The sequence below is a fragment of the Trachemys scripta genome, chromosome 3 (assembly GCF_013100865.1).
Source record: "Trachemys scripta elegans isolate TJP31775 chromosome 3, CAS_Tse_1.0, whole genome shotgun sequence".
Taxonomy (NCBI): domain Eukaryota; kingdom Metazoa; phylum Chordata; order Testudines; family Emydidae; genus Trachemys; species Trachemys scripta.
Window position 1 is genome coordinate 88857715 of NC_048300.1, and position 22145 is coordinate 88879859.

The 22145-nt window shown below is 40.2% G+C and overlaps 1 protein-coding gene across 7 annotated transcripts in view; it reads right to left on the reverse strand.

The window, feature by feature from the left end:
* LOC117874810 (probable palmitoyltransferase ZDHHC14) overlaps nucleotides 1–18160 on the reverse strand; it is a 343602-nt gene extending 325442 nt beyond the window's left edge. For 2 of the 7 annotated variants that reach the window (XM_034765321.1, XM_034765317.1), the window contains exon 1: nucleotides 16111–18122. In XM_034765321.1, the coding sequence (XP_034621212.1) occupies nucleotides 16111–16361 (251 nt within the window). In that variant the 5' untranslated portion in view covers nucleotides 16362–18122. Of the gene's footprint in view, nucleotides 1–16110 lie in introns of all 7 variants that reach the window. The other 5 variants (XM_034765318.1, XM_034765319.1, XM_034765322.1 and 2 more) reach the window with 5 other exon arrangements.
* Nucleotides 18161–22145: the final 3985 nt, after the last annotated feature.

Genomic DNA, 22145 nt, shown 5'->3' on the forward strand with positions numbered 1-22145 from the left:
TATCCTTTCTGGTATGGGGTTTGAAATCCCTTCACATCCGGCATCTCTTTGACATGTGACTCCCCCAGATACTATAGACAACTAGTGTGCGGGTCACTAACTTGCCGCATGAGGCACATGGCTTGAAGCCTGGGGACCAGTGCATAGTCCGTCAACAGCAGGGACAACTATTAAACACTACTATAATAACTATACAGAATATCAACAGAGAAAGTCGAACCTGTTCCAAGCATGCAGCAACAGAGAAAGTCGAACCTGTTCTGAGCAGGCAGCAACAGAGAAAGTCCAGCCACTGGGAAAGAAACCTTGCCACAGCAGGAAAGATCATTCCAGCAACCGTCATAGGTGGTAAGAAGGAACTGAGAGGATGCCAGGCCAGCAGCGCCCCTTATACAGTGCATATGCACGTGGCTCAAAAGGACAGTAGAGCCGATCCTACAAATACCACTGAGGGAAAAGTCTCCAGCAACTGTGTACAGGGCATGCACATATCTATCATGGCAAACGTGATTAACATGAGCAAGCACTTGAAGACTACTGTGTCTCCTGCCACTGGTTACCTCAAGCTCCCCCATCTGTTCCAGCTATCCATACCGTCTCCTCTTCAGTGGAGTCTGAAGATATGCAGGGGGGACAAATTGGAAGTAGTCTAGATAACTATTTACAAAAATCCATACTAAAAGAACATGAAGGTTGCAAAGTGAAGCATTCAAAAGTAGGAAAGGTCAGAATTAAGGTCACCTGATGCAACCTTAATTCACCTCTCTTATGCATATGCATAATGGTAAACTTTTCAATTATATGATCACATACCTTTTCCACAATTTTTTTTTTTTGGCCAAGTTATTTTATACGCAAGTGAGAACAGGGTCTTATAACTGGAACCATCCGGCAATCTTAACTGACTGTCCTACTCTATTCTATATAGGTTCTTATACAAAGCCCATCACTGTAGTATCTGAGTGCCTTCTGGTAGTGCATTAAGCAACATAATTAACATTTACCAAGTGTTTGCTCTCTCATCCTCTCCTCCAGGGAAAAAGCCTGTGCAGTAGTATTTGTTTTGGATTTTTTTATTTTTAAATCACACACACACACACACACACACACAGGCAAGTTCAAAGAAACGTGCCTTGCACCTAAAGCAGAAGATAGTGAGGTCTGTGATGCCTCACCTACAATGAAGATCAGAAGAGGACCACATTCTACCTCAACGAAGGTCCTTGATGCAAATCTCTCTCTGCTTCCTGTTCTGTCCTTTTATGGATATGGTCCATGGACAAGGGAAACCCATCAAATTCTTTTGGAGGGAGCAACAGGACAGAGACAAAGGCAGGAAGACAAAATGGCAAGCAAAAGATAGCAACATTAAAAGGATTTAGGATGAAAATTAACTAAGAAAATAAATAAGTTATGTAGCCATTTGCAGCTATATAACAGCATACATAGGGCCCTGCATCCAGGTCTCCTCACTAAGTAGGAGATTTGGTATTAGGGAGGTCCTGAAAGGGAGAGCATTCAAGTGAAGACTTCAAAGCACCAGGGCAGACAGATTTGGAGAAAGGGAAACAATACTGTTTAGACTCCACATTTTCCTTTACTGCGTTTAAAATTACCCTTCCTCGCTTGCTCTAAAGTAAGTTGACACACACAGAGTCAAATAACCAAACTTGGGGAGGGGGCAAATTATTAAGAAAATTATATGATAAAGGCAAGCTCAAGCCATCTCCCAGATCAGCTACAACATCACTGGCTCATTCACCTGCACGTCCACCAATGTTATATATGCCATCATATGCCAGCAATGCCCCTCGGCTATGTACATTGGCCAAACCGGACAGTCACTACGCAAGAGGATAAATGGACACAAGTCAGATATAAGGAATGGCAATATACAAAAACGTGTAGGAAATCACTTCAACCTCCCTGGCCACACAATAGCAGATGTAAAGGTAGTCATCTTACAGCAAAAAAACTTCAAGACCAGACTCCAAAGAGAAACTGCTGAGCTCCAGTTCATTTGCAAATTTGACACCATCAGATCAGGATTAAACAAAGACTGTGAATGGCTATCCAACTACAGAAGCAGTTTCTCCTCCCTTGGTGTTCACACCTCAACTGCTAGCAGAGCACCTCACCCTCCCTGATTGAACTAACCTCGTTATCTCCAGACTGATTTATACCTGTCTCTGGAAATTTCCATTACTTGCGTCTGATGAAGTGGGCATTCACCCACGAAAGCTTATGCTCCAATACTTCTGTTAGTCTTAAAGGTGCCACAGGACCCTCTGTTGCTTTTCCCTAGATTTGGCCATTCCTAGGGAAACTACCTCAGGACTGCCCAGCGCACAGCTTAGGCCCTCCCCTCAAGTGAGCTGCCCCCAAATCCATTATATCCAGCAGGAGCAATAACCCACCTGCAAGAATGAGTCAACAGAATCCACTTAACCCTTTCCCAGCAGGACCACCACCAAACAGATAGTATTTTCAGGCAAACAATAGCAGCCTGTTCACTAGCTTACAAACACTGCATTACTTTTTAAAGTTATGTCAGTTTTAATAATCTGACCACAGTAAGGTTGCACATAGCTTGGACAATGAAAACAGATGTCAGATTCACTTTCAAAATTCTCATGCTCTAAGACAATACCGCAAGGTCTGGGTTGCAGACACTTTCTATTGATCTTAACTTTGTAAAAGCTTGGTATTTAAACAACCTAAATTTGGGATCAAATTTGACTTGGCAGTGTCTGTTTAAATAGTACAAAAAGGAAAAAAAAAAAAAAAAAAAAAACTATGAATTATCTTCCATGGTATTTCAACCTCTTTCATAATTTAAAGACCTGTGAGAGGGAAGTCTTGATTTTTACATTCATTGCTCCCCTTTATTTAACCAAGACAATTTTTTCAATGATACAATAAAGTGCTCCTTTAATAATTTTTTAATTTAGATACCATTTTAAAGAGAGCAATTAAGCTAATGCCTGTAAGAAGGTGCCAGACTGACAGCTCCTGAACACAAAACTGAAGTCATCTTTTTCATCCCACAGAATATTAACCATATAGGCAAGCTGCACTGCAAGCTTGCCCACACTGCCCAACTAGCATGCCTCAACACTGATCGGAAAGGATCAACTCCAATAACAAATTTCTATGCCCATTAAATGTGACCTTTGCACCACATTAGAATAAATTAAATATTTGTGTTAAAGCTCATTTTAGAAGCCTAAGACTATTTCAACTGTCAAATACCTGATCAGTAGATGTTGCTTGAATTAATCTACTATGCATAAGATTTAGAAAGTAGTAAACTCATGTTCCCCTATCAAAAATAACAAGAGTATTATTTTCTCATGACACTAACAATCAAGAAAAATTAGTGGTTACAAGAATTGTTAAAGAAAAGTCTCTAGAAAATATGCTTTTAAGTCTGTTCATGGTAAAAATAAGGTTATTTTCATATGATGTGTAATACATCTTTGGAGTACTTCTTAGCAACTTTAACTATTAGTTAAAGTTTTCTGTCATGTTTGAATAGAAAAGTGCATGTGTTGGGAAGGGTGTGTTTACTTTTCAATAAAGCTGGAAGCTAGCCCATAATAGTTTTACATAGAGGGATCAAAGTGCATCAGTTGCTATTTTAAGGTCAGACTTTATTTTCTGGTTTTCCCATTCACAGCCAAATGCCTGACCCCGAAAACTCAACCGGCTTGTGTCAGAGTCCAGGGAAAGGATAAAGTTTATTATGCCCCACCCTAACTCAAGCTTCACATTCCTTCTCACAAATGCACTCCCACCTCCCATCCTACCCCACACACAAACTTTAATTTACTATAGGGTTGGAGGGGAGACTCAGGCAATTTCCCTGATACTTTAATAGGGATTGATGTTGAAAAAAATGCATACTTGACCTCAAGAGGAACAAGGAGTCTGTGTGTTACAGACAAACAATTCTTTGAATTTATTTTGAAGATGAGTGCACACTACAGTCACCAGAACTATCTGCTGAGCCACAGAGAGAACCTTTGGAGTTTGCTTCTTAAAAGGGGATCAACCCCAAGTTATTATACCGAAAGCGATTTATCTTAGCCAGAGTGCAGGACTGTGCAATTCCTAATTCAAAACTCCTCCTCCTTTCCCTGCTCAGCAGGCAATTCCTTATGCTCCAATTAGTTGTAAGTGTCCAATTTACAAAATATTTTTAAAGGTTAATTCTCTAGCGTACTGCGTATATGGAAGTCTTTAGTCTAAGGCCCACATGCTCAGGGTTTAGCTGATCGCCATATTTGGGGTCGGGAAGGAATTTTCCTCCAGGGCAGATTGGCAGAAGCCCTGGGGGTTTTTCACCTTCCTCTGCAGCGTGGGGCACGGGTCACTTGCTGAAAGATTCTCTGTACCTTGAAGTCTTTAAACCATGATTTGAGGACTTCAATGGTTCAGACACAAGTTTGATACAGGAGTGGGTGACTGAGATTCTGTGGCCTGCATTGTGCAGGAGGTCAGACTAGATGATCCCTAAGGTCCCTTCTGACCTTAAAGTCTAGGATACATCTACAATGCAAAAAGACACTAAATGGCAGTGAGTCTCAGAGCCCAGGCCTACGGATTCGGGCTTGCACTATGGGGCTAAAAATAGTAACACGGACACTCCTGCTCAGGCTGGAGCCCAGGCTCTGAGACCCAGTGAAAAGGGTGGGGCTCAGAGCATAGGCTCCAGTCCACATAGAAACACCTACACTGCTATTTTTAGCCCCATTGCCCGAGCCCTGCAAGGCTGACCTGGGCTCTGAGACTCACTGCCATGGGTTTTGGGTGGGTTTCTTTGCACAGCGTAGATATACTGGCTCCTGCACTCAATACATTCAGTTTGCTGGCAACAAATACTACCTAGATTCCCCAACCTGATTTTAGCTGAAGTCAAAAATGTACATGATAGCAGTAGAAAAATATCAAAAGTATATGAGTTACAAGACTGCTAGTGAAAGGCTTTAAAAAAAAATTAAAACACTTTCAAAACATTCTAGAGACCACAGCCTGCTGACCTATAAGAAGGGAAGAGAGTGAGGGGGAAGGAGAGGCTAATTTATATTAAAAAAGGGCTGGGTGCAGGGGGAATTGACCCACATAGCTGTAGCGGAATAACTCGGCATGTGGAAACTATCCTACAATAAAAGACTTCATTCTAGAATAATCACTTCCAGTCAGGTAAAATGCAGCCCTACAGGGTTTTAAAATAAGTTGGGTTCATTCTTCAGCTGGAAGTGGCCAAATAAACACTCTCCTATCATTATTGTAACTAGTGTGACACTAGAAATGGAATACATTTTTAAAGAAATGTCAGTTGTGTGTAGACAATAGCTTTCATTGACTTCAGAGGGGGCAGGGGGATGTTACAATTCACTGCGGCCAACTGGGAATGGATACCCACTTTACACAGTCTATTCCAACCTTTTACATTATATGCTTTCATACAATAGATATTTTATGTACTGGTCTTGACAAGTAATGATAAAAAGTTTATTTTGACTGGTTCCACACCCAAAGTTTGCTTAGCCTTGAGGAAGGTTCAAACCAATAGTAAACACAGCCATAAGTTATTCTCCATCACTGCAGTGCAAATTCACAATCCTTCTGTTGTCTTCAGAAACCAAGACAAAGCAAATACCCTACCTCTGGTTTATTACAGAGCTGTAGTAGCGATGCTAAACGTATGGAGAAGTCACTGTCATTCTAATTCCCTCTTTTCTTCAAGTGCTTTTAAATCTATGAAATAATTTCACATTAGGAAATTTTTATTCTAATTTCTAATTCCATATTAGGACACTTCTTTGCTAGTTTAGCTCCATCTACTGTAGGGCTTGTGGTTAAAAAAAAATTCACAGCACTTAATCAACATGGCTATGCCAGTAACAATTCTTAAATGGAGACCTGCCTTCAATAATCTTTTCTTCCACGAATATACTGCCATGTCAGCACATGAATGTTAGAAAACAAATCAATCACCAACTCACATATTTAAAGATTTAGCAATCCTTCTTAGCAATTCGTACTTCATAAGTTATCTATGCCTTTTGTACCTATCTTTCTTCATTTTTAAAAAAACATTTACCTGAACTGCATTTGTTGCTTAAATAAAATGTGAACAATGGAATCATTTTGTTTGCTTGAAAAAAGCAGACTGTACTTTTGATCAAGACGACCATGATGTTTAATATGTATTCAAAACTCCTAAACAGCAGTAAACAATTTTTCAACTGATTAACTTAATAAAATGGTAGTGTAGGTCCAAGTAGATGTGTTCCCCACTCTTGAATGGTTAAAAGAATTAGCTCATCTACCATGTTTTAAATTCATTACAAAAAATACACTAACGCAATATTTTGCTTAAGAATTTAAACCACACAATTCACAAGTTGCAGCTGTTGTGAAAATCTACTTTCCTATGGCCAAACTTTTCTGAATTTAAATTCTCAGTGTTGCATTAGAGTTGTACTTTGTATCAAGCTTTTTTTTTTTTAAATTAAGAAAAAAGAATGACTGCATACAGTACATATACTAACAGCACTTATTGCAATGTGAGACTTAAATTGGGGGAGAAAGTAAAACAAAAAAGCAGCTGTGATCTCACTAGTTAAGCTCATTATGCAAGATCTCATTAACTACTGTGACACAATAATGTGCATCAACATTACAGTCACTAATCAAAAAGAAAAGGAGCAGGGACATGGAAGCTAAATCACTGTTATATTACAGCAAACCAATCTCATAATTAAAACTTCAGAAAATAATTCAGTAAGTACTGTAATTCCATAGTTTCCCAAAGCTATGGGGCTGATTTTGAGAAATGCCTAGTACTAGGGTGACCAGACAGCAAGTGTGAAAAATCAGGACGGGGCTGTGGGGTAATAGGTGCCTATATAAGACAAAGCCCTGAATATCAGGACTGTCCCCATAAAAATCGGGCATCTGGTCACCCTACCTACCTAGTACCCACACACCACCAACAGGAGTTTCAGGTGGTTCAAAACTTTTTAGAATCAGGCCAAAGGCTAAATTAGAGAGGCGTTAACCTATACACAAGTTTTAAAAAATGCAGCCAGCTTAAATTACAAAGCCTGGTTTTAGCTTCCTCCCACAACTTTGCCTTGAAAAAGGGCTTGGTCTAAAAAGCTGTGCATTTACTTTATAGGCAAAGAGTGTTGGTGCAAAATGAAGAAAAAAGTGTGCCAAAACATTTGAGTTTCACATCATTAAAAGATACCTTGTTTTGAATTTTTGACTTTTGCAGTAGGTAAGCTGGGGGGGAGGGGGAGGTTTGCAATTATGCAAAATTGTTAGTAACTTGTGTTATGGTTAATTTTGAGTCTCATCCTGCTCCCATGAGTGTCAATAGGACTTTTGCCCCAACTTCAGTGACAGAACATCGTGCACTGTATGCATGCACAAGCATCTTTTTATTGTCTGGCTGCAACTCAGAAAAATTGTAAGTATTTCTATAGCTACCAATTAATAGTGTTTCTTTAAAGTAAGAGTTTTATCAAATTAAAAATCAAACATTTCCATATCTGTTACACTAAAATGGCCTTAGGTTATTACCCTTTTTTCTATCACTGCTCTACATGTCACGCAGCTTGGACAAATGCAATAGATTTTCAGTTTAATTTTTGTTTATAATCAATTTCACCTTCTTGTGCTCATACAATAGTTCAAGTTTCAATGTTTGGATTGAAAGTATTCAAATCTAAACAATACCTTTTCATGGGAAGTTTCCAAACATTAGTATTATGTTTTGCAAGTTTTTATTTTGTTTAATAAATACATGACCCAAATCAGAGGCCTAAACTACTAGAGAACTTTTGTTTTTGTTTTTTTTGGGGCAGACAAGTTGTTACATTCGTTACCTGAAGTGCACAACTAAAAGCTCAACTTCTTTCCTCTGTTTCTGTAGAGCTAGAAATTCACTTTTTTAAAACTACATCAACACAACTCAGGAATAAAGTTGTTTTGGAGAGTACAAAGCATCGTTTTTGTCTAGGTCCTAGGTAAACTAATTTCCTTCTTCTTTCATAATGAAGTAGATTTAAAACAAATATAGAGGAGTTATTTGAAGCAGAAAAAAAAGAAAACAAGCATGCTTAATAATAAAGAAAATTTATATGAAGAATGAAGACCTCAAATCTTTGACTGGTGAATTAAGAACACCATTTCACCAGGCAGACACTTCAAAGAAATACAGAGTCGATAATCTTAAAGTTTTGGATTTGAAGGTGCACAAAACCACTACCGATAAAGACTATCCAGAGTTATAGTCATAAAATTTTTGCAAGGGATATTAAACCTCATGCTTCAGGGCTCAAGACAATCTCTAAATTACCAGAGATGAGAATGGGACCTGATGTGGGAGATAGATTATCCCTCATCTGCCTACTGCAGGGTTCTTACTCTTTCCTCTGAAGCATCTGTTTCTGACAGTGGCCAGCACTGGGAGACTGGACTAGATGGACTCAGGTCTGACCCAGTATGGCAATTCCCATGTTTTCCAGTCCTGCTGATACCTTACTGAGTATCCATTCCTTCAAATTTACTATTGGGAATAAAGCTTACAATTGTGAGCAGCTGAGGTAGTTATGTTTGTACGTAGACTCAGAGACCCATAACTTTTAGAATTTTTATTAGAAAAGTGAGTTACTAGACTATAGTGGACATTTTGAATGCTGCATATAGTTTTGGAGAACCAATGGTTCCGCACTGAGATTTTATTGTCTGGGACTTAATTTTAATTTTGTTCATCTTCTGCACAACACACACCACCACCACACACACACACAAAGACTTGGTAATTTATTTAGGCAATAAGAAGTTTCATTTATTCCCTGAAACCATAAGAGTGATCCAAAAAACTGCAGTTGTACATTTCTCTCTCTAGCATCGTGTGGAAGTACCAATGGTTACTTATGCAGCAGAGAAAACTCAGATCTGGTGTCTCCAATTAACTATTTCAGACAAACATTTGGTCAGAATAATTCAGTCTCTTCACCAGTAAGGAGACATTTTTCATGACAGAAGCCATCTAGATTCCCATTAAAATGGACAGACATAGAACAAAGACCTGAAAAAAGAGAGGGATGGCTCTAAGCAAAAGAGACTGCCAAGTACATTTTCACATTTTACTCTGAAACTTTTTGTACACAAGTTGCCCACGGCCACACTGATTTCTCTCTCAAGGTTCTTAAATAGGTGCCCATCACCATAGTATCTGATGTTGTCACACCCATGCATCAACTCCCAGCAATACAGAGCTAGAATTTTTTCCCCTAAAGAATATTAAAAAAAAATCCTTATATCCATTATATTAAAGTTGGGGAGAGGAGGAGGCTGAAAAACACAAATGCAGCTATAGGAGGGAAAACAGGAACAGAGGCTAAAGCTAGGAGGATGATTTAAATTTGCAGCCCTCCAACTAACAACCTATTTACTCTTTTACACTAATTTGGGGACTACCATATAAATGTAGCCCATTTTAACATAAACATTAAAATGAAAACTGTTCAATATTCCCAATTTTATAGAAATGGAGTTAAAAGCAAACATGGTTCTGGGGAAAACAGGAGGAAGAAGATGAGACCCAGAAGTCCAGGCAATCTTCTTTTCCTCTTATCTTTCTATTAGGAAATATTTCCCATGTCTGTATTGAATAATCGCCAACACCCATCTTGTTTCTTAAAAGTGACATTGACAAAGTAGTTGTCCATGTTCAAGTCACAAATTCCATGCCAGAATGCATGACTAGGCTACTTGTGAACTTTTAGGGTAAATGAAGGCATTTGGCCTTATATCTTATAATGCACCCAAGGAATAATCCAAAAGCTTATGAGAGTACATCTACTCAGCAAAGTGCGGTCTATATTTTAAAGGGACTAGAACAAAAAAAGTTCCATTAGTGCTATCTAGATCAATTAAACTTTATTTTTTATGAATTTTTCAGTGCACCTCTCTAATATAAATTCCAGATTTTTTTAAATCAACACTAGAAGTGTGCTAAAACACCAATAAAAAGACAAAGGCACAGATTTGTAAAGGTATTTAGGTATTGCTTTGCTCAGTGACTCAAGGCCTACATAACTTAAGCTCCTAAGTCTCATTTTCAAAAGCAATTTAGGAGCCTCAGAGACAAGATGGGTGACGTAATACCTTTGATTGGACCAACTGAAGTTGGTGAGACACACAAAATTTCAAGCTACACAGAGCTCTTCTTCATGTCTTAAGAGTCTAAGTCATTTCTGAAAATGAAAAACTTAGACTCTGCAAAGGTTAATATTTTGTCCTATATTACAGCTAGTATGCTAATTTATCTAATCAAATAGGCATGAAACTACTACATTTTTGTGCGTGGATTGCCTGGGAATTAAAAATGTTAGCAAGTTACTCATCTTAAAAGAAAAAGAAAAAAAGGAAAGAGAGAAGGCTAAAGTTATCAGATAATCCTATATAAAGTCACTGATTGCTACACTATCTCCCTGAACAGCATAAAACATCATTTTGTCACAAAACTAAAGCAATGGTTGATTACACAGTGAAATCACGTAGCTTGCTAACACGAGTGTTGATTCGTCAAGGTTTTGCTGCAATGTGTGGCAAAGTCATATCACTTCAGTATAGTGTGTTTACTACGACTTTCACTGTACAATCTCTAAATTCTATACAAAAAGGCATAAATCAGGAAAAGTTCTCTAGTCACGGTGGTGCTCAGAGTAAGAAGGCACAGAACAGGTCGCCAACTGCTACTATACCAATTAGAAGATAGGGGCTTGTCAATACATGAAAGTTACATCCATTTAAGTGAAAATTTGTGTTTTATATCCAACTAGTTAAACCAGTACAACCCATGTGGACACACTAAATCAATTTATAACTGTTTTCAAACTGAAGTGTGCCCACAATGACATATGAACTGTTTTAATTAGACTGATACAAACACTATATTTTAGTTCAACAAATGCAATTTGAGCATGTTTAGACAAGGCTTAACGTGCGCATAAGTTTAAAACAAAGATGCTGTTTGCTAATGTGATGGAGGTTGAATTGCATATCTTACTCTCCTGTGACTGAACAAGCGCATGCACAAAGTAGATATGTTTATTCTTCCCTGGATGTGTACATGTAATTAATTCAAGCCAATAAGTGTTAAACTGCACTAATAAGTTGCAATGATACACCAATTTAGTTAGAGATGTGCAACCTCTTTTACTGCATCAGCAAGACAGCTAGGAAAGTTTGCATTAATGTTGCTCAAGTTTGATCTATTCTGAGGTTAGGATACTTCATTTTCCAGGATTGTCAAGCCAATACCTTTACATGAGCACTGATTAATTTTACAAATACATATAGATGTAGTAGAGCAAAGGGAAAAATAAAGCGTGCAAAGTCCATTTATCAGAAAGAATGAATGAGCATAGGAAAGGCTGGAGGCTCAGGAACCAATCACTTGAATCAATACCTGTACAAGGTTTTACAGAGAAATAAAAAACAAGCAATTCTGGGTGCCCACCTTGCCACTTGAAGATATTGAGCACCATCTTCTGAAAACCAGACACCTTTAAAGTGACAAGCTCCGCACCCAAAATCACTTGTCACTTTTGAAAGTCTGGTCCAACATTCTTTGGGCCCCAAAGAATTTACAAACTAGGGCCCCAATCTTGAAAACTGCACCATGCAGGCAAATCCTTCAACCTGCATGAATCTCCTGAAAACAATAGGAATTTGCATGGACACAAACATCCATCTGCATGAAACCACTTCCAGGATTGGGACCCAAGGTTGCGCACAGTATCATGTTATATCCAAACAGAAGGGCAGGGAAAAGGCAGCTTACAAAAAGAAGACCACATGTCTACTTCAGTTTTTCTGTGTGCTCCTTGAGATTTTTTAGTTTGTGGTTTTCTCTAAGTATTTTAGTTGCTTTAAAACAATCTGTTTATAATTTTTGTGTGCGCGCATTTGGGCCTATTGAAGAAAGGAAAGTGAAATGAGGGAAAGAAGAGATGTCATTGGAGCAAAACAGAGATGGAAGCGAATAAGATTAAAATAGGATGCAAGGGCAAATGAGGGAGGGAAAAGCATGACAGGGAAGCAGGTCAGAAAGATAGTTTGACAGCAATGAAAGCAAACTGTTACAGTCAAGATGAAAAAAATTGTTTGAGAATATTAGAGAATATATTGCTCTTTTGGAAAGGGAGCAAAAGAGAATCAGTGGGAAGAAAGCCTGTTCCAGATAATGGGGTAGTATGTACAAAATGAGACGGAAAGAAAAAGGAATCGGGTACTGTAGCACATGAAAAGGAACATATGAAGTCATGGGGATGAGGGACAAATATCCACGTTAAAGTGATATAGGTTCCCAGGAATAAGCTACCAAAACTACAAAAAACCTCTCACCCCCCGTTTCCCTTCAACTGGGGTATAGCAGTTGGACAATTTAAACAAGTAGCCCCAATCTTTCAGTTTGAAAGCAAAGTTATCTTCCTTCTTCCTCCTGTTGAGGAAAAAGCAATTTTAAGACTGGCAAGTAATGGTTCCCTTCCTAAACTTTGTTCAGATGTACGTACCCACCTCTGAATACAATTCCTATTAACACTAATAGGATTCATGCACACAGAGAGGATAATATAAATGCTGTTCCTAAACTGCTATATTTCCATCAACATAATTTTAGTGTGTGTATACAAACAGGTTTTTAGTGTCTTTGGGAAACTGATTTGGCTCAAGTTATTTTTAGTTTGTGCTCTTAACAATTAATGCTTTTCTGAAGTAACATATAAGCAACAAGTATTTCTTAAAAGGAAAGGATAATCACTTGCAGCAAGTTCAAGAGAGAAAAAATGACCCTCAATTTAGAAACTATTCCAAAACAACACTTTTCAATAGGGAATCACTTTCTAAAATATCCTCTTCCTTGTACAGCCCAAATACCCCACAAATATACCAAGCAATTAGCGACACAAGCTGATATTAAAGGACGCTTCAGATGGTGACTGACAATTCCACTGCATGCATTTTTCTGCATAAGAACAAAATCCACCCACACAATAGTAACATCTATTAGGGAGAACATTTTTGCAGCTCTCCTCTTGAAGCAAGTAGTTTGTTAAATGAATTTAACTACATTTTGTTCACAATTTGCTAAGCATTCAATTTGAAGGGGAAAAGAGTGCAAGAATTACTCAGAAACAGTCTGTGCACACAGATATATTATGCAGCCACAAAAGTCACAAAGTTATTTCCTAGTTTCAACATTTCCAGTAGCATTAGCACTTAAACAACAACTAGATGAAGTTTAGGTAAATTTTAAATTTAATTATCAGTGCAGTTTACATGCAGTAACACTCACATAGCACCTGGGCTCAGAGATACAATTTAAATAACTTTACTGGATTTCTAATATCTATTCAGGATTGATGAAAAGCTAGCAGCTGGTCCTACCTTAACTGTTTTCAATTGTGCAACCAAGCAGAATATCTCAATATAAAATATTTCCTTGGAGGGCCGAATTGTTTTAAGTGAAAGTTACAACTTCCCCTGTCAAGCCATCATCTATAATTTACTTTAAAGTATTTCAATTTAAAATGTAACAACTTGGACCCTGAACTTCCAAGCTGCTTTTAGTGGGACCAGTATGTGCATGCAAGTCCTACTGAAGTCAGTGGGTATGTCTGCACTTCACACTAAGCCCAGGCTCTGACTCAGGTTTGAGCCCATGTGACCCTTCCAACCACACACAAATCAGCCTGACTCAGGTCATCAAGTACTCACGACCCAGTCCTAGAACCCTGGTAAGAGGATGGGTCAAACCCTGAGTCCTGCTGTGACTTGGGTTCAAACCCTGTCATTTTGCACTGTGGACACAGCTCAAGCCATGGACATGAGTCCAAAGGTCTGAGTATGGACGTATCAGCATGGCTGTGAGACCCAGGACCAGCAACAGCAAGCTCAGGTTTACAATACAGTGCACGGGCTTAGAAAAAAGGAGTCAACAAGCCGAGCCCCACTGACCCAGGTTCACAATGCAGCATAGACATACTCAGTGAGGCGCCACAAAAACTCAAGAATCTGCCCATGTGGGCCTAATTGGGTACATCTAGATTGCCAAAAAAAATAAAAAATAAAAAAAAAATAAAAAAAAAAAAAACACACCTCACAACAGGAAGCCTCAGAGCTCAGGTCAACTACCACACTTACATTAGAGGACCAAAAACATCAACATAGACATTCTCACTCAAGCTGGAGCCTGGGCTCTGGATTTCTCCATCCTCACCCGATATCAAAGCCTGTGCTCCAGCCCAACCGGGAATGTCTATTCTTAGCCCTGTGAGCCCACCTCAGTTGACCCAGGCTCCAGGACTCACTGCCAGGGCTTTTTTCCCTTGCAGTCCAGATATATCCACTGACATCTTCAACAAAGTCAGTTACTAATCAAATGTACTGAAAGGAGACATTCATAATATCTACTTAAAATTGGAAGAGGAAACATATGAAATAACTATCATTGGTGGATGGATTACCAGCATTGACCATGTTAGCTCAACTAGTCACAGAGGTTCAACAAGTGTCACAGAGTCTACAATAAGATTTACAGTAAGCAGTTCCCTCTGGAAAGCAGTATCTTCAATGTATTCCAGGTGACATATTTAAAAATAAACAAAAACTTTCAGAGTTCTGATTACCTGCTGAACTTATCTTCCTAAATGCTACCAATAAATTAGGATTTCTGCAATTAGCTGGTCCAATTCAGGGACTATTAATGCCACTACTTAGCTTCCTGAAGATGGTAAGCATCAATATGCACTGTGCAACTGGACCACTTTACAAGCTTTAGAATATGATTTTTAGAAATAACATCCAAGTTTACATACAAGGAAATGGTTCTTATGGAGCTAGACAGCCAGAAGCCTGTGCCCATTTCTGGAAGAGATTTGTTACCACAGACTAAAAATTCATCTACACACAGTTTTTGCACCAATACTGGTTTGAAACCAGTACAACTAAGCAGCACAACCCCCGGGTGTGTAATTAAATCAGTATAACTTATAATGATGTAGCTTATTCCTAGAAATGTAGAAAAATAAGTTATACTGATATAACTGTGTTCACTTTAAGGGGGTTATACTGATTTAATTATTCCAGTAAAAAGAGAATCACATCCCTAATTGAAATAGTAAAATTGGTATAAAAACTGTATAGACCAGGCCCAAGTGTGCAATTCTCCACTGTCCTGCATTTTGCACAGCCTATTTCATCACTGCAAACAGTAGAAAATGTAGTACCTTCTGATTTGATAATATTTTGCACTTTGCCCTGCATATAGCATAGGCATTACATCATTGCAATGGATAATTAGGCTCTAAAAATTGATGTGAAGGCAATTTACAAAAATCTTAGTAAAACAAGATATCGTAAATCACAGATGGAGCTCCCTCAGACACTGATACAGAAGAAGAAGAAAATGTACTCAGCTAGATGTTGATAGAATGCTGAACAACATCTGAAATTGTCACTGAAACATAGGCGGCTCTACAGGCACAAACATCATTTGAACCTTTTAAACACAGAGGACAGATAGTCCAACAGTTATTACAGCTAACTTCATAAGAGTTAAAAAAAAAAGTAATCCTAAATAGTCCAGCGAAAGGAAGGTTACCTTTCTGTGCTCAACTCTGAGAAAGTGGATGGCATTTTTGCATCTGTCAATTCTGATTCTTGAGAAATTAACAGATAGACAAGCACCTACATCAGCTCCTCCACATCCTAACTCCTGCTATTATGCATTCTTAGTACCATATACAGAAACACCAGAATAATTACATTTTGAAAGCAACTACCGTAAAACATGGATTATCTAACCCCAGTTACCAAGGACGTTCTTTAACAAAAACAGGGTTGTGTCCTTGATGTCTATCACATTGAATTTTCTATCAATTATACAAACCTGTATCATCTCAATTAATTCAAATGTCCTCAATGACACCTGGATGAATTCAACTGTACTGTATCTAGTTTTCTTCAGGAAATTTAATACATGCAGTAAGAGGGAACAAAGGCTTTAACGTCACTTACTCAAATGCAAAGAAGAGTCCACTGGTGACCAAGATGAGAACCAGAGTCAGGTAGAAGACTCCAGTCTGCCGGGCCATCATGATCCTTCCGTTGCAAAAGAATTTGTTTCTTCCAGGGAAAACCTCCCATTTTCTCTTGGGAGCTGCTTTTTTTTTCTTATGGGGAGACTCCATGGGAGATGAGGAGCTGTGTGTGCTGATCTGACTGTATTCACAGTCTTTCATGGGCCCACTACCACCTCCAGGAGTCATCAAGGGAGTGTAACGAGGGAAACACCCCCAAAACAAAGATATTCTTCTTTGACCAAGATAATCCTCCCCACTAGCCCCAATTTTTTTTTTTTAAGGCAAGTTTATTACCAGAATGGTAGTAAAGGTATCACACAAGCCCTAATTAACTCTTGAGAAACCAAAGCTGTCATACTAGAAATGCTTGGGAGGTATTCCTTCCCTCTCCACCAAAATTACGAACTGATTTAAAATAGTCTTTTATGGTTATAAGAGCAATTTATCACAAAACAGAAACCAGAAAAAAAAATTACAAAATAAATTGGCTGACCACAAAACTTAAAGTGTTCATCTTTAATGGAGTGGTTGTTCTTTCCTCAAAAGAGCACACCCTCAGATTTCTCTGGGGATAAACATTTTGGGTAAAAAGAGGTTCACCAGTTGAGTCTCTCCCATTCAGAGAGATTTGTTATAATACTCCTTCAGGCAGCAGGTTTTACCAAAAAAGAAAAATATATATTCCTAAGAGAAAATCCTCCCCACCTCCTCAAAGAGACACCACACAAGGCAAGCACACACAAACCCCCCTGCAACTCCACACACTGTAGAGGGATTTCTTCTGCCTGATTCAATGCAAAGTGGCTGCTTTGCTGCTGTTTCTTCTTGTTCCTCTGGGGAGATGATTTTTTTTATCGTTGATCTGACGAAGTGAATGTTTATTATTTTCTATTTTCCCCTTCCATAAAACTAAAAAATGTTCGAGCAGAGAGGAAGCAGAGTCAGTGCCTGTCCTTGGCAGAAATGGACACCGTTGGAGCCAGTCCTCATTCTTTTCATACACACATAAAAAGAGAAATTTCTCCTCCTCACCCCTGGCTTTTGGGCAGTGGGCGGTGTGTGGGTGGCGGTTTTCAAACCCAAGTCCTTCTAGACAACAGGTACGCACCGTTTCCTCATGCCGTTGCTCGGGCTCAATCCCGCGTGGCAGCCGGTTTTCTGCCACCCCCCAGGAGAGGACTCACTGCGTGTAGCATATGTCTCTCCGCCCAGGACTCTTCCTCCCCATCGTCTTCTCCACACGGAGCCTCCCTTCCCCGACACCTTCTCCCACCGCCTCTGAGGCAGAAACGGCTCCGTCAGACGCTGTGGGGACACGGGCTCCTTCCCGCAGGGCAGAGGGGCTGCCTGGTCCCAGCCCGCATCCTGACACCTCCGCGCACAAGGGCGGGCGCGGGCTCACACCGCCCAGCAGCTGCCGCGGCTCGTTGCCAAGCCCAGGTGAGAGGAGCCCTGCGCACGGCGCAGCGCGGGGACAGCTCCGCTCCGCTCCCTTCCTCCGACTCTGCCCTTAGCCGGGCTTGGCCCCGGCAGCCAGACCCAGCAGCGGCAGCAGCCACCTCTTCATCGTCGGCGGGGGGTCACAACGGCTGCCGGTGCCCAGAGGGCACCAAACCCCTCCCCAGCCGCTCACGCCTCCTGGGGCGGAGGGAGGGAGCCCGACCCCCACTGCTGCCCTCAAGCCGGGGCAGGGCTCGCCCAGCTGCTCGCTCCTCGCCAGCCACCGGCTGCAGCCCCCGGGATGGGGCCCTGCGCTCCCCGCCTTAGTCCGGCCGGCAGGTCCCTCCCTTCTCTCGCCGGCTCCGTCTGCGGCCCCCGGCGCGCCCCGTAACACCGACGCCCGGCAGCCCGCAGCGTCTCCAGGCGGCAGCCGCCCCCTCTGCCGGCTGCCAGCCCCAGGGCCCAATCAGCCGTGGAAACCCGAGAGAGGAAGGAACCCGCCGCCAATGCCCGGCCTGCGCTGAAGGGAAGGGCCCCGGTCCGCTGGGAGCTGTAGTTCCGCCCCCACCCCTCCGCGCCGCCCGACACGGGGAGGGAAGCGGGGCGGGGGAGGCAGGAGGACTACAACTCCCAGCATGCCGTGCTGCTTTCCTGTGGCGTGTATGAGGGAGCCGCCGTGTGTGCTGAGGTGGGTGCTGGGGGGAGAATACAATTACCTCTCCTGGTTTGTAACTTGTAAAACAATAAAAGTCTTCTATCCTGAGCCTTGATGGGATCTTCCCACCCAGACACGCCTTGTGTCCCCCCTCTAATCACCAATCACATTCTGTTTCCAAACTGAACTCTGCCCCATCTTTCTGGTTCCACCCCCCATTTACTTGGCCTGTTGCTATTGTTCATTATTTAATCTTTCTATTAGGATAACGCACCGAGGACCCAACTGCAGTTGAAGACCCATTGTGCTAAGCACTATACACGCATGTAAAAACAGCTAATGACTCTATCCTCTTTCCTTGCACTTTCCCACCTTAGCCATTAGTTACTTCGTATCCTTGGAAGAAACACTGACCAGTGCCCACCACCCTCAAGCCATGGCTAAAGAAGGAGCCAGAAGATGCTGTTCCCTGTTCCTTATGTTCTTCCTCGCCACAAATGTTGTTTCCTAGCTGTCGCTAAACACTGTGGCTTGCTGACATTCCTTTTTAGGCTAGCAGTAAGAGTTTACTCAGACAACTTGACCATTATAACGGACCACGTAATTCCCTTAGGCACTGAAACTGCTCACTCCCCAAAAGCAAGTTGGACCCTAAATGAATAGGGCTTCCAAAAAACCTGATCCTGCATCTCACCATCTTCGTGCATTAACCAGCATGACTGTGGTGTGCAAGACATTTCTTTTGCAAACTTGATGACATCCCTCATCAGCACATAATAGACACAGCAGTAACATCATCCCCCGCATCTGCCTCAGTTGTCAACACTCTGCATGCTACTTTGCAACTCTGGACGTAGCTGCATTATTATTGTTCTAAGCCTCCATCATGAACTGCTAGTACTTCTCTTACTTTCTCCCTGATCTCAGCACAAGCATATGCAAGCACACACGTGGAGGCAACATTTCTTGTGTTGTACCAACAGGCATTTTTATTTTTCATCAGGCCTTTATTAGCGCACTGCTGGAGAGTTGTCTTGACTGCTTTGATAACGTTAATGATCATATTGTGTGTAATTGCATGTTATCTCTTGGGAAAGTTGTATAATATCACAGGCACAGTGGAAAGAACAGCTAATGTATGTACAGATTTAATTGTTAGCTATATCTCTGCATGCAGGGCTTGGAAATAGCTTATACATGCCCATACACCATACTGGTGCTTCTTGCAAGCTGCTCTCTTGTTCTATAGAATCTCAGCTTCAATTTTTTTTCTTAAATGAACTCTTAAACTGTTATGGTTGCGAAGAAAACCTCAAACACATAAAACAAGTGTAACTACCTAAGAGCCACCCAAGTCTGCAGAGCATCTGTAACAATAGTTCCATTCATCTCAGTGAGGCGTTAACTCAGATGCCCAGCTATGATCATTTAAGATGTCAACATTGTGCAGATCTGTGATCATCCCTCTCCTTTCTTACGTGAGGAATAACATAATCTACTATGAGTGATGTATAATTCTGGATTCACAAGTGTGTGGTATTTGAAGATACTACTATGTGTGTTTTTAACTCAGTTGAAAAGGAATCAATCCCAATTTGCCTTGCAGAGCCTATGGGCCTATACAAGCCCCAGTGAGGAGAGGAGCCAAGTTCAAGAGCTCAGAGAACACACACTCAGTGGAGTTAGAGAACACACACAATCATATTTAAACAACAGCAAAATACACTCTGTGCAATGTCTCATTTTGATAATTCCAGTTGATGGAGCTTATTTTGTGGGTGGAGCTTGAAAGAGTGCTACCAACTTTCTTTTTCCAGTCTAATCTATTTGCATGCCATGTAATATCCTTTTGCAAACACTGTAGGACCTGTCTAAATTCTCCTCAGAAAGTGATTTGTACAGTTCACATTCCAGATAACTTAACATTTTTGGAAGCATTTGTCCTTTTTTTTTTTTTTTTTTTGACACTGTTAATTAAAATTGGTGCAAAGCATTGTATAGATTAAACCACAAATATTAATAATGAAATTAACCAGAGCAGATAGGAAGGACCTATTCTTTTTATAGAACATTGCATGTTCCTGTGCTACAATACTTTTTTTAAAGTTCTATCTCACTTTTCACGCAGGTTGATGCCATGTGACAGGTAAGCTGGTAGCACAAACACATTATTTAGTTTATAAAAATTGCACTATTAGAAAAATACTAATGTCACTAGAGATGATTATATATTACACTGTCTCGAGTGTAAAGGTGTCACAAAGGCAGGTCTTTGAAACAAAGGGGAAACTAATTTCCCTAGGTGACAAGTCTCCTCACCTATAAATATTTATCTATGATCACAGCTCGACACTTTCAAATTACCTGAGTATATGTTTCATATATACCAACTAGACTATTTAGGTGGGTAAACACTAGCTGACAAGTTGTGCCCCGTGGACCCAAGGTGTTATTTGTATACCTCACACAGTGTGTTGCAGGACAACTATTTTTTCATTCCAATCAACACACCAGAAGTTATGGGTTAAGCACAGAATTTAAAGGCTTATTGGCATTGGAAGAGAGGAGGAAGAGGGGCTAGGACCATTGCCTATATTCTCACATTACTCAGGCACATTGTCCACATTTTTTTAACTGAATATTGAAAAACCCATATGACTGAAACCATCTCCTTCATCATGGATTTGAAAGAACACCTTCAAAACCTGATTTATGAAGCGTGACTGAACATCACATATACACAAGTATGCCCGTTTACATGTTAACAGTGCATGTGATGTGAACTGTTCTCTGCAATTTGTGTTTTTCCTTACCTTTTTTTTTTTTTTTTGGTCTGATGTTTAAAAGTAAACACCTCTTCCTTTAGCACTGGCAGTCCTGCCTTTGAACCTCCACTGTCCTGACTCTTTTTCAATATCTCATTGGTAGCGGTAGTAGTACCACCACCACTCCCCTTTTTTTTACTGGCAGTTTTGTTGTTCACTTGGATAGCCACCTCTCCAAGAGAAGATTTTTTTGTCAGATTTTAAACAATTGCATTTTCCATTGCCAATGCAGTATATCTCACAGATTGGATAATAATGTGGAGAAAACAGTCAAAAAAGTATTAAAATGCACACTGAGAAACAATCTGCAAGGAGACCCAAAACCAATGAGAGGGTGGTCATAAGTACAATACAATAAATTTAACTAGTTGCAGAAAGCTTTTGAGTGTTTCCCAATCGCTACATTTTTGCAAAAGCAAGTTCTCTAGTAATTTTTTCTACCTCACAGTTGCACCACAATGCCACACACTCTCCTGTCTCTATGGCAGACTCATTAAGAAAGTGGGAAAACTTTTCTTCAGCAATCTCTGGAGGCTAACCCCAAGTTTTATTTATTACTTGTTATAATCATATCACATGGTTGTTCTTTCAGTTTTGAATCATCAGAAACAGATTGGACTTAAATTTTAAAGGTCTAAAATGGCTTGATTTAGAACTAGCAGAAATTTAAGTCAAAATAACTATAGTGTTTTAACCTATAATTTTGGCTTCTGTTATTATGGATCCACTGCTGTGAAGAGAAGTCAGAACCCATGAATAATCTAGCCCAGCAGAATGAAAGCAGAATTCCACTTTGACAGCAAGAAGAAAAGGAGACGACGACCAACAACTGAAAGTTTTCTGAAACAACCATGTTCCCCCACCCAAAGGTTATTCTAAAACTGAGGAGACACAGAACTAGAACAATTATTACAATTTCAGTTGAAGAAACACACATAACTATTGTTTTGATGTGATGTTTTAACCCCATTTAACTTCCTCTCTTGTCCCAACTTAAAGGAAGGAAAACACAAGCTTCCAGTAAAACAAGCCCATATAGAAGTCCAACTA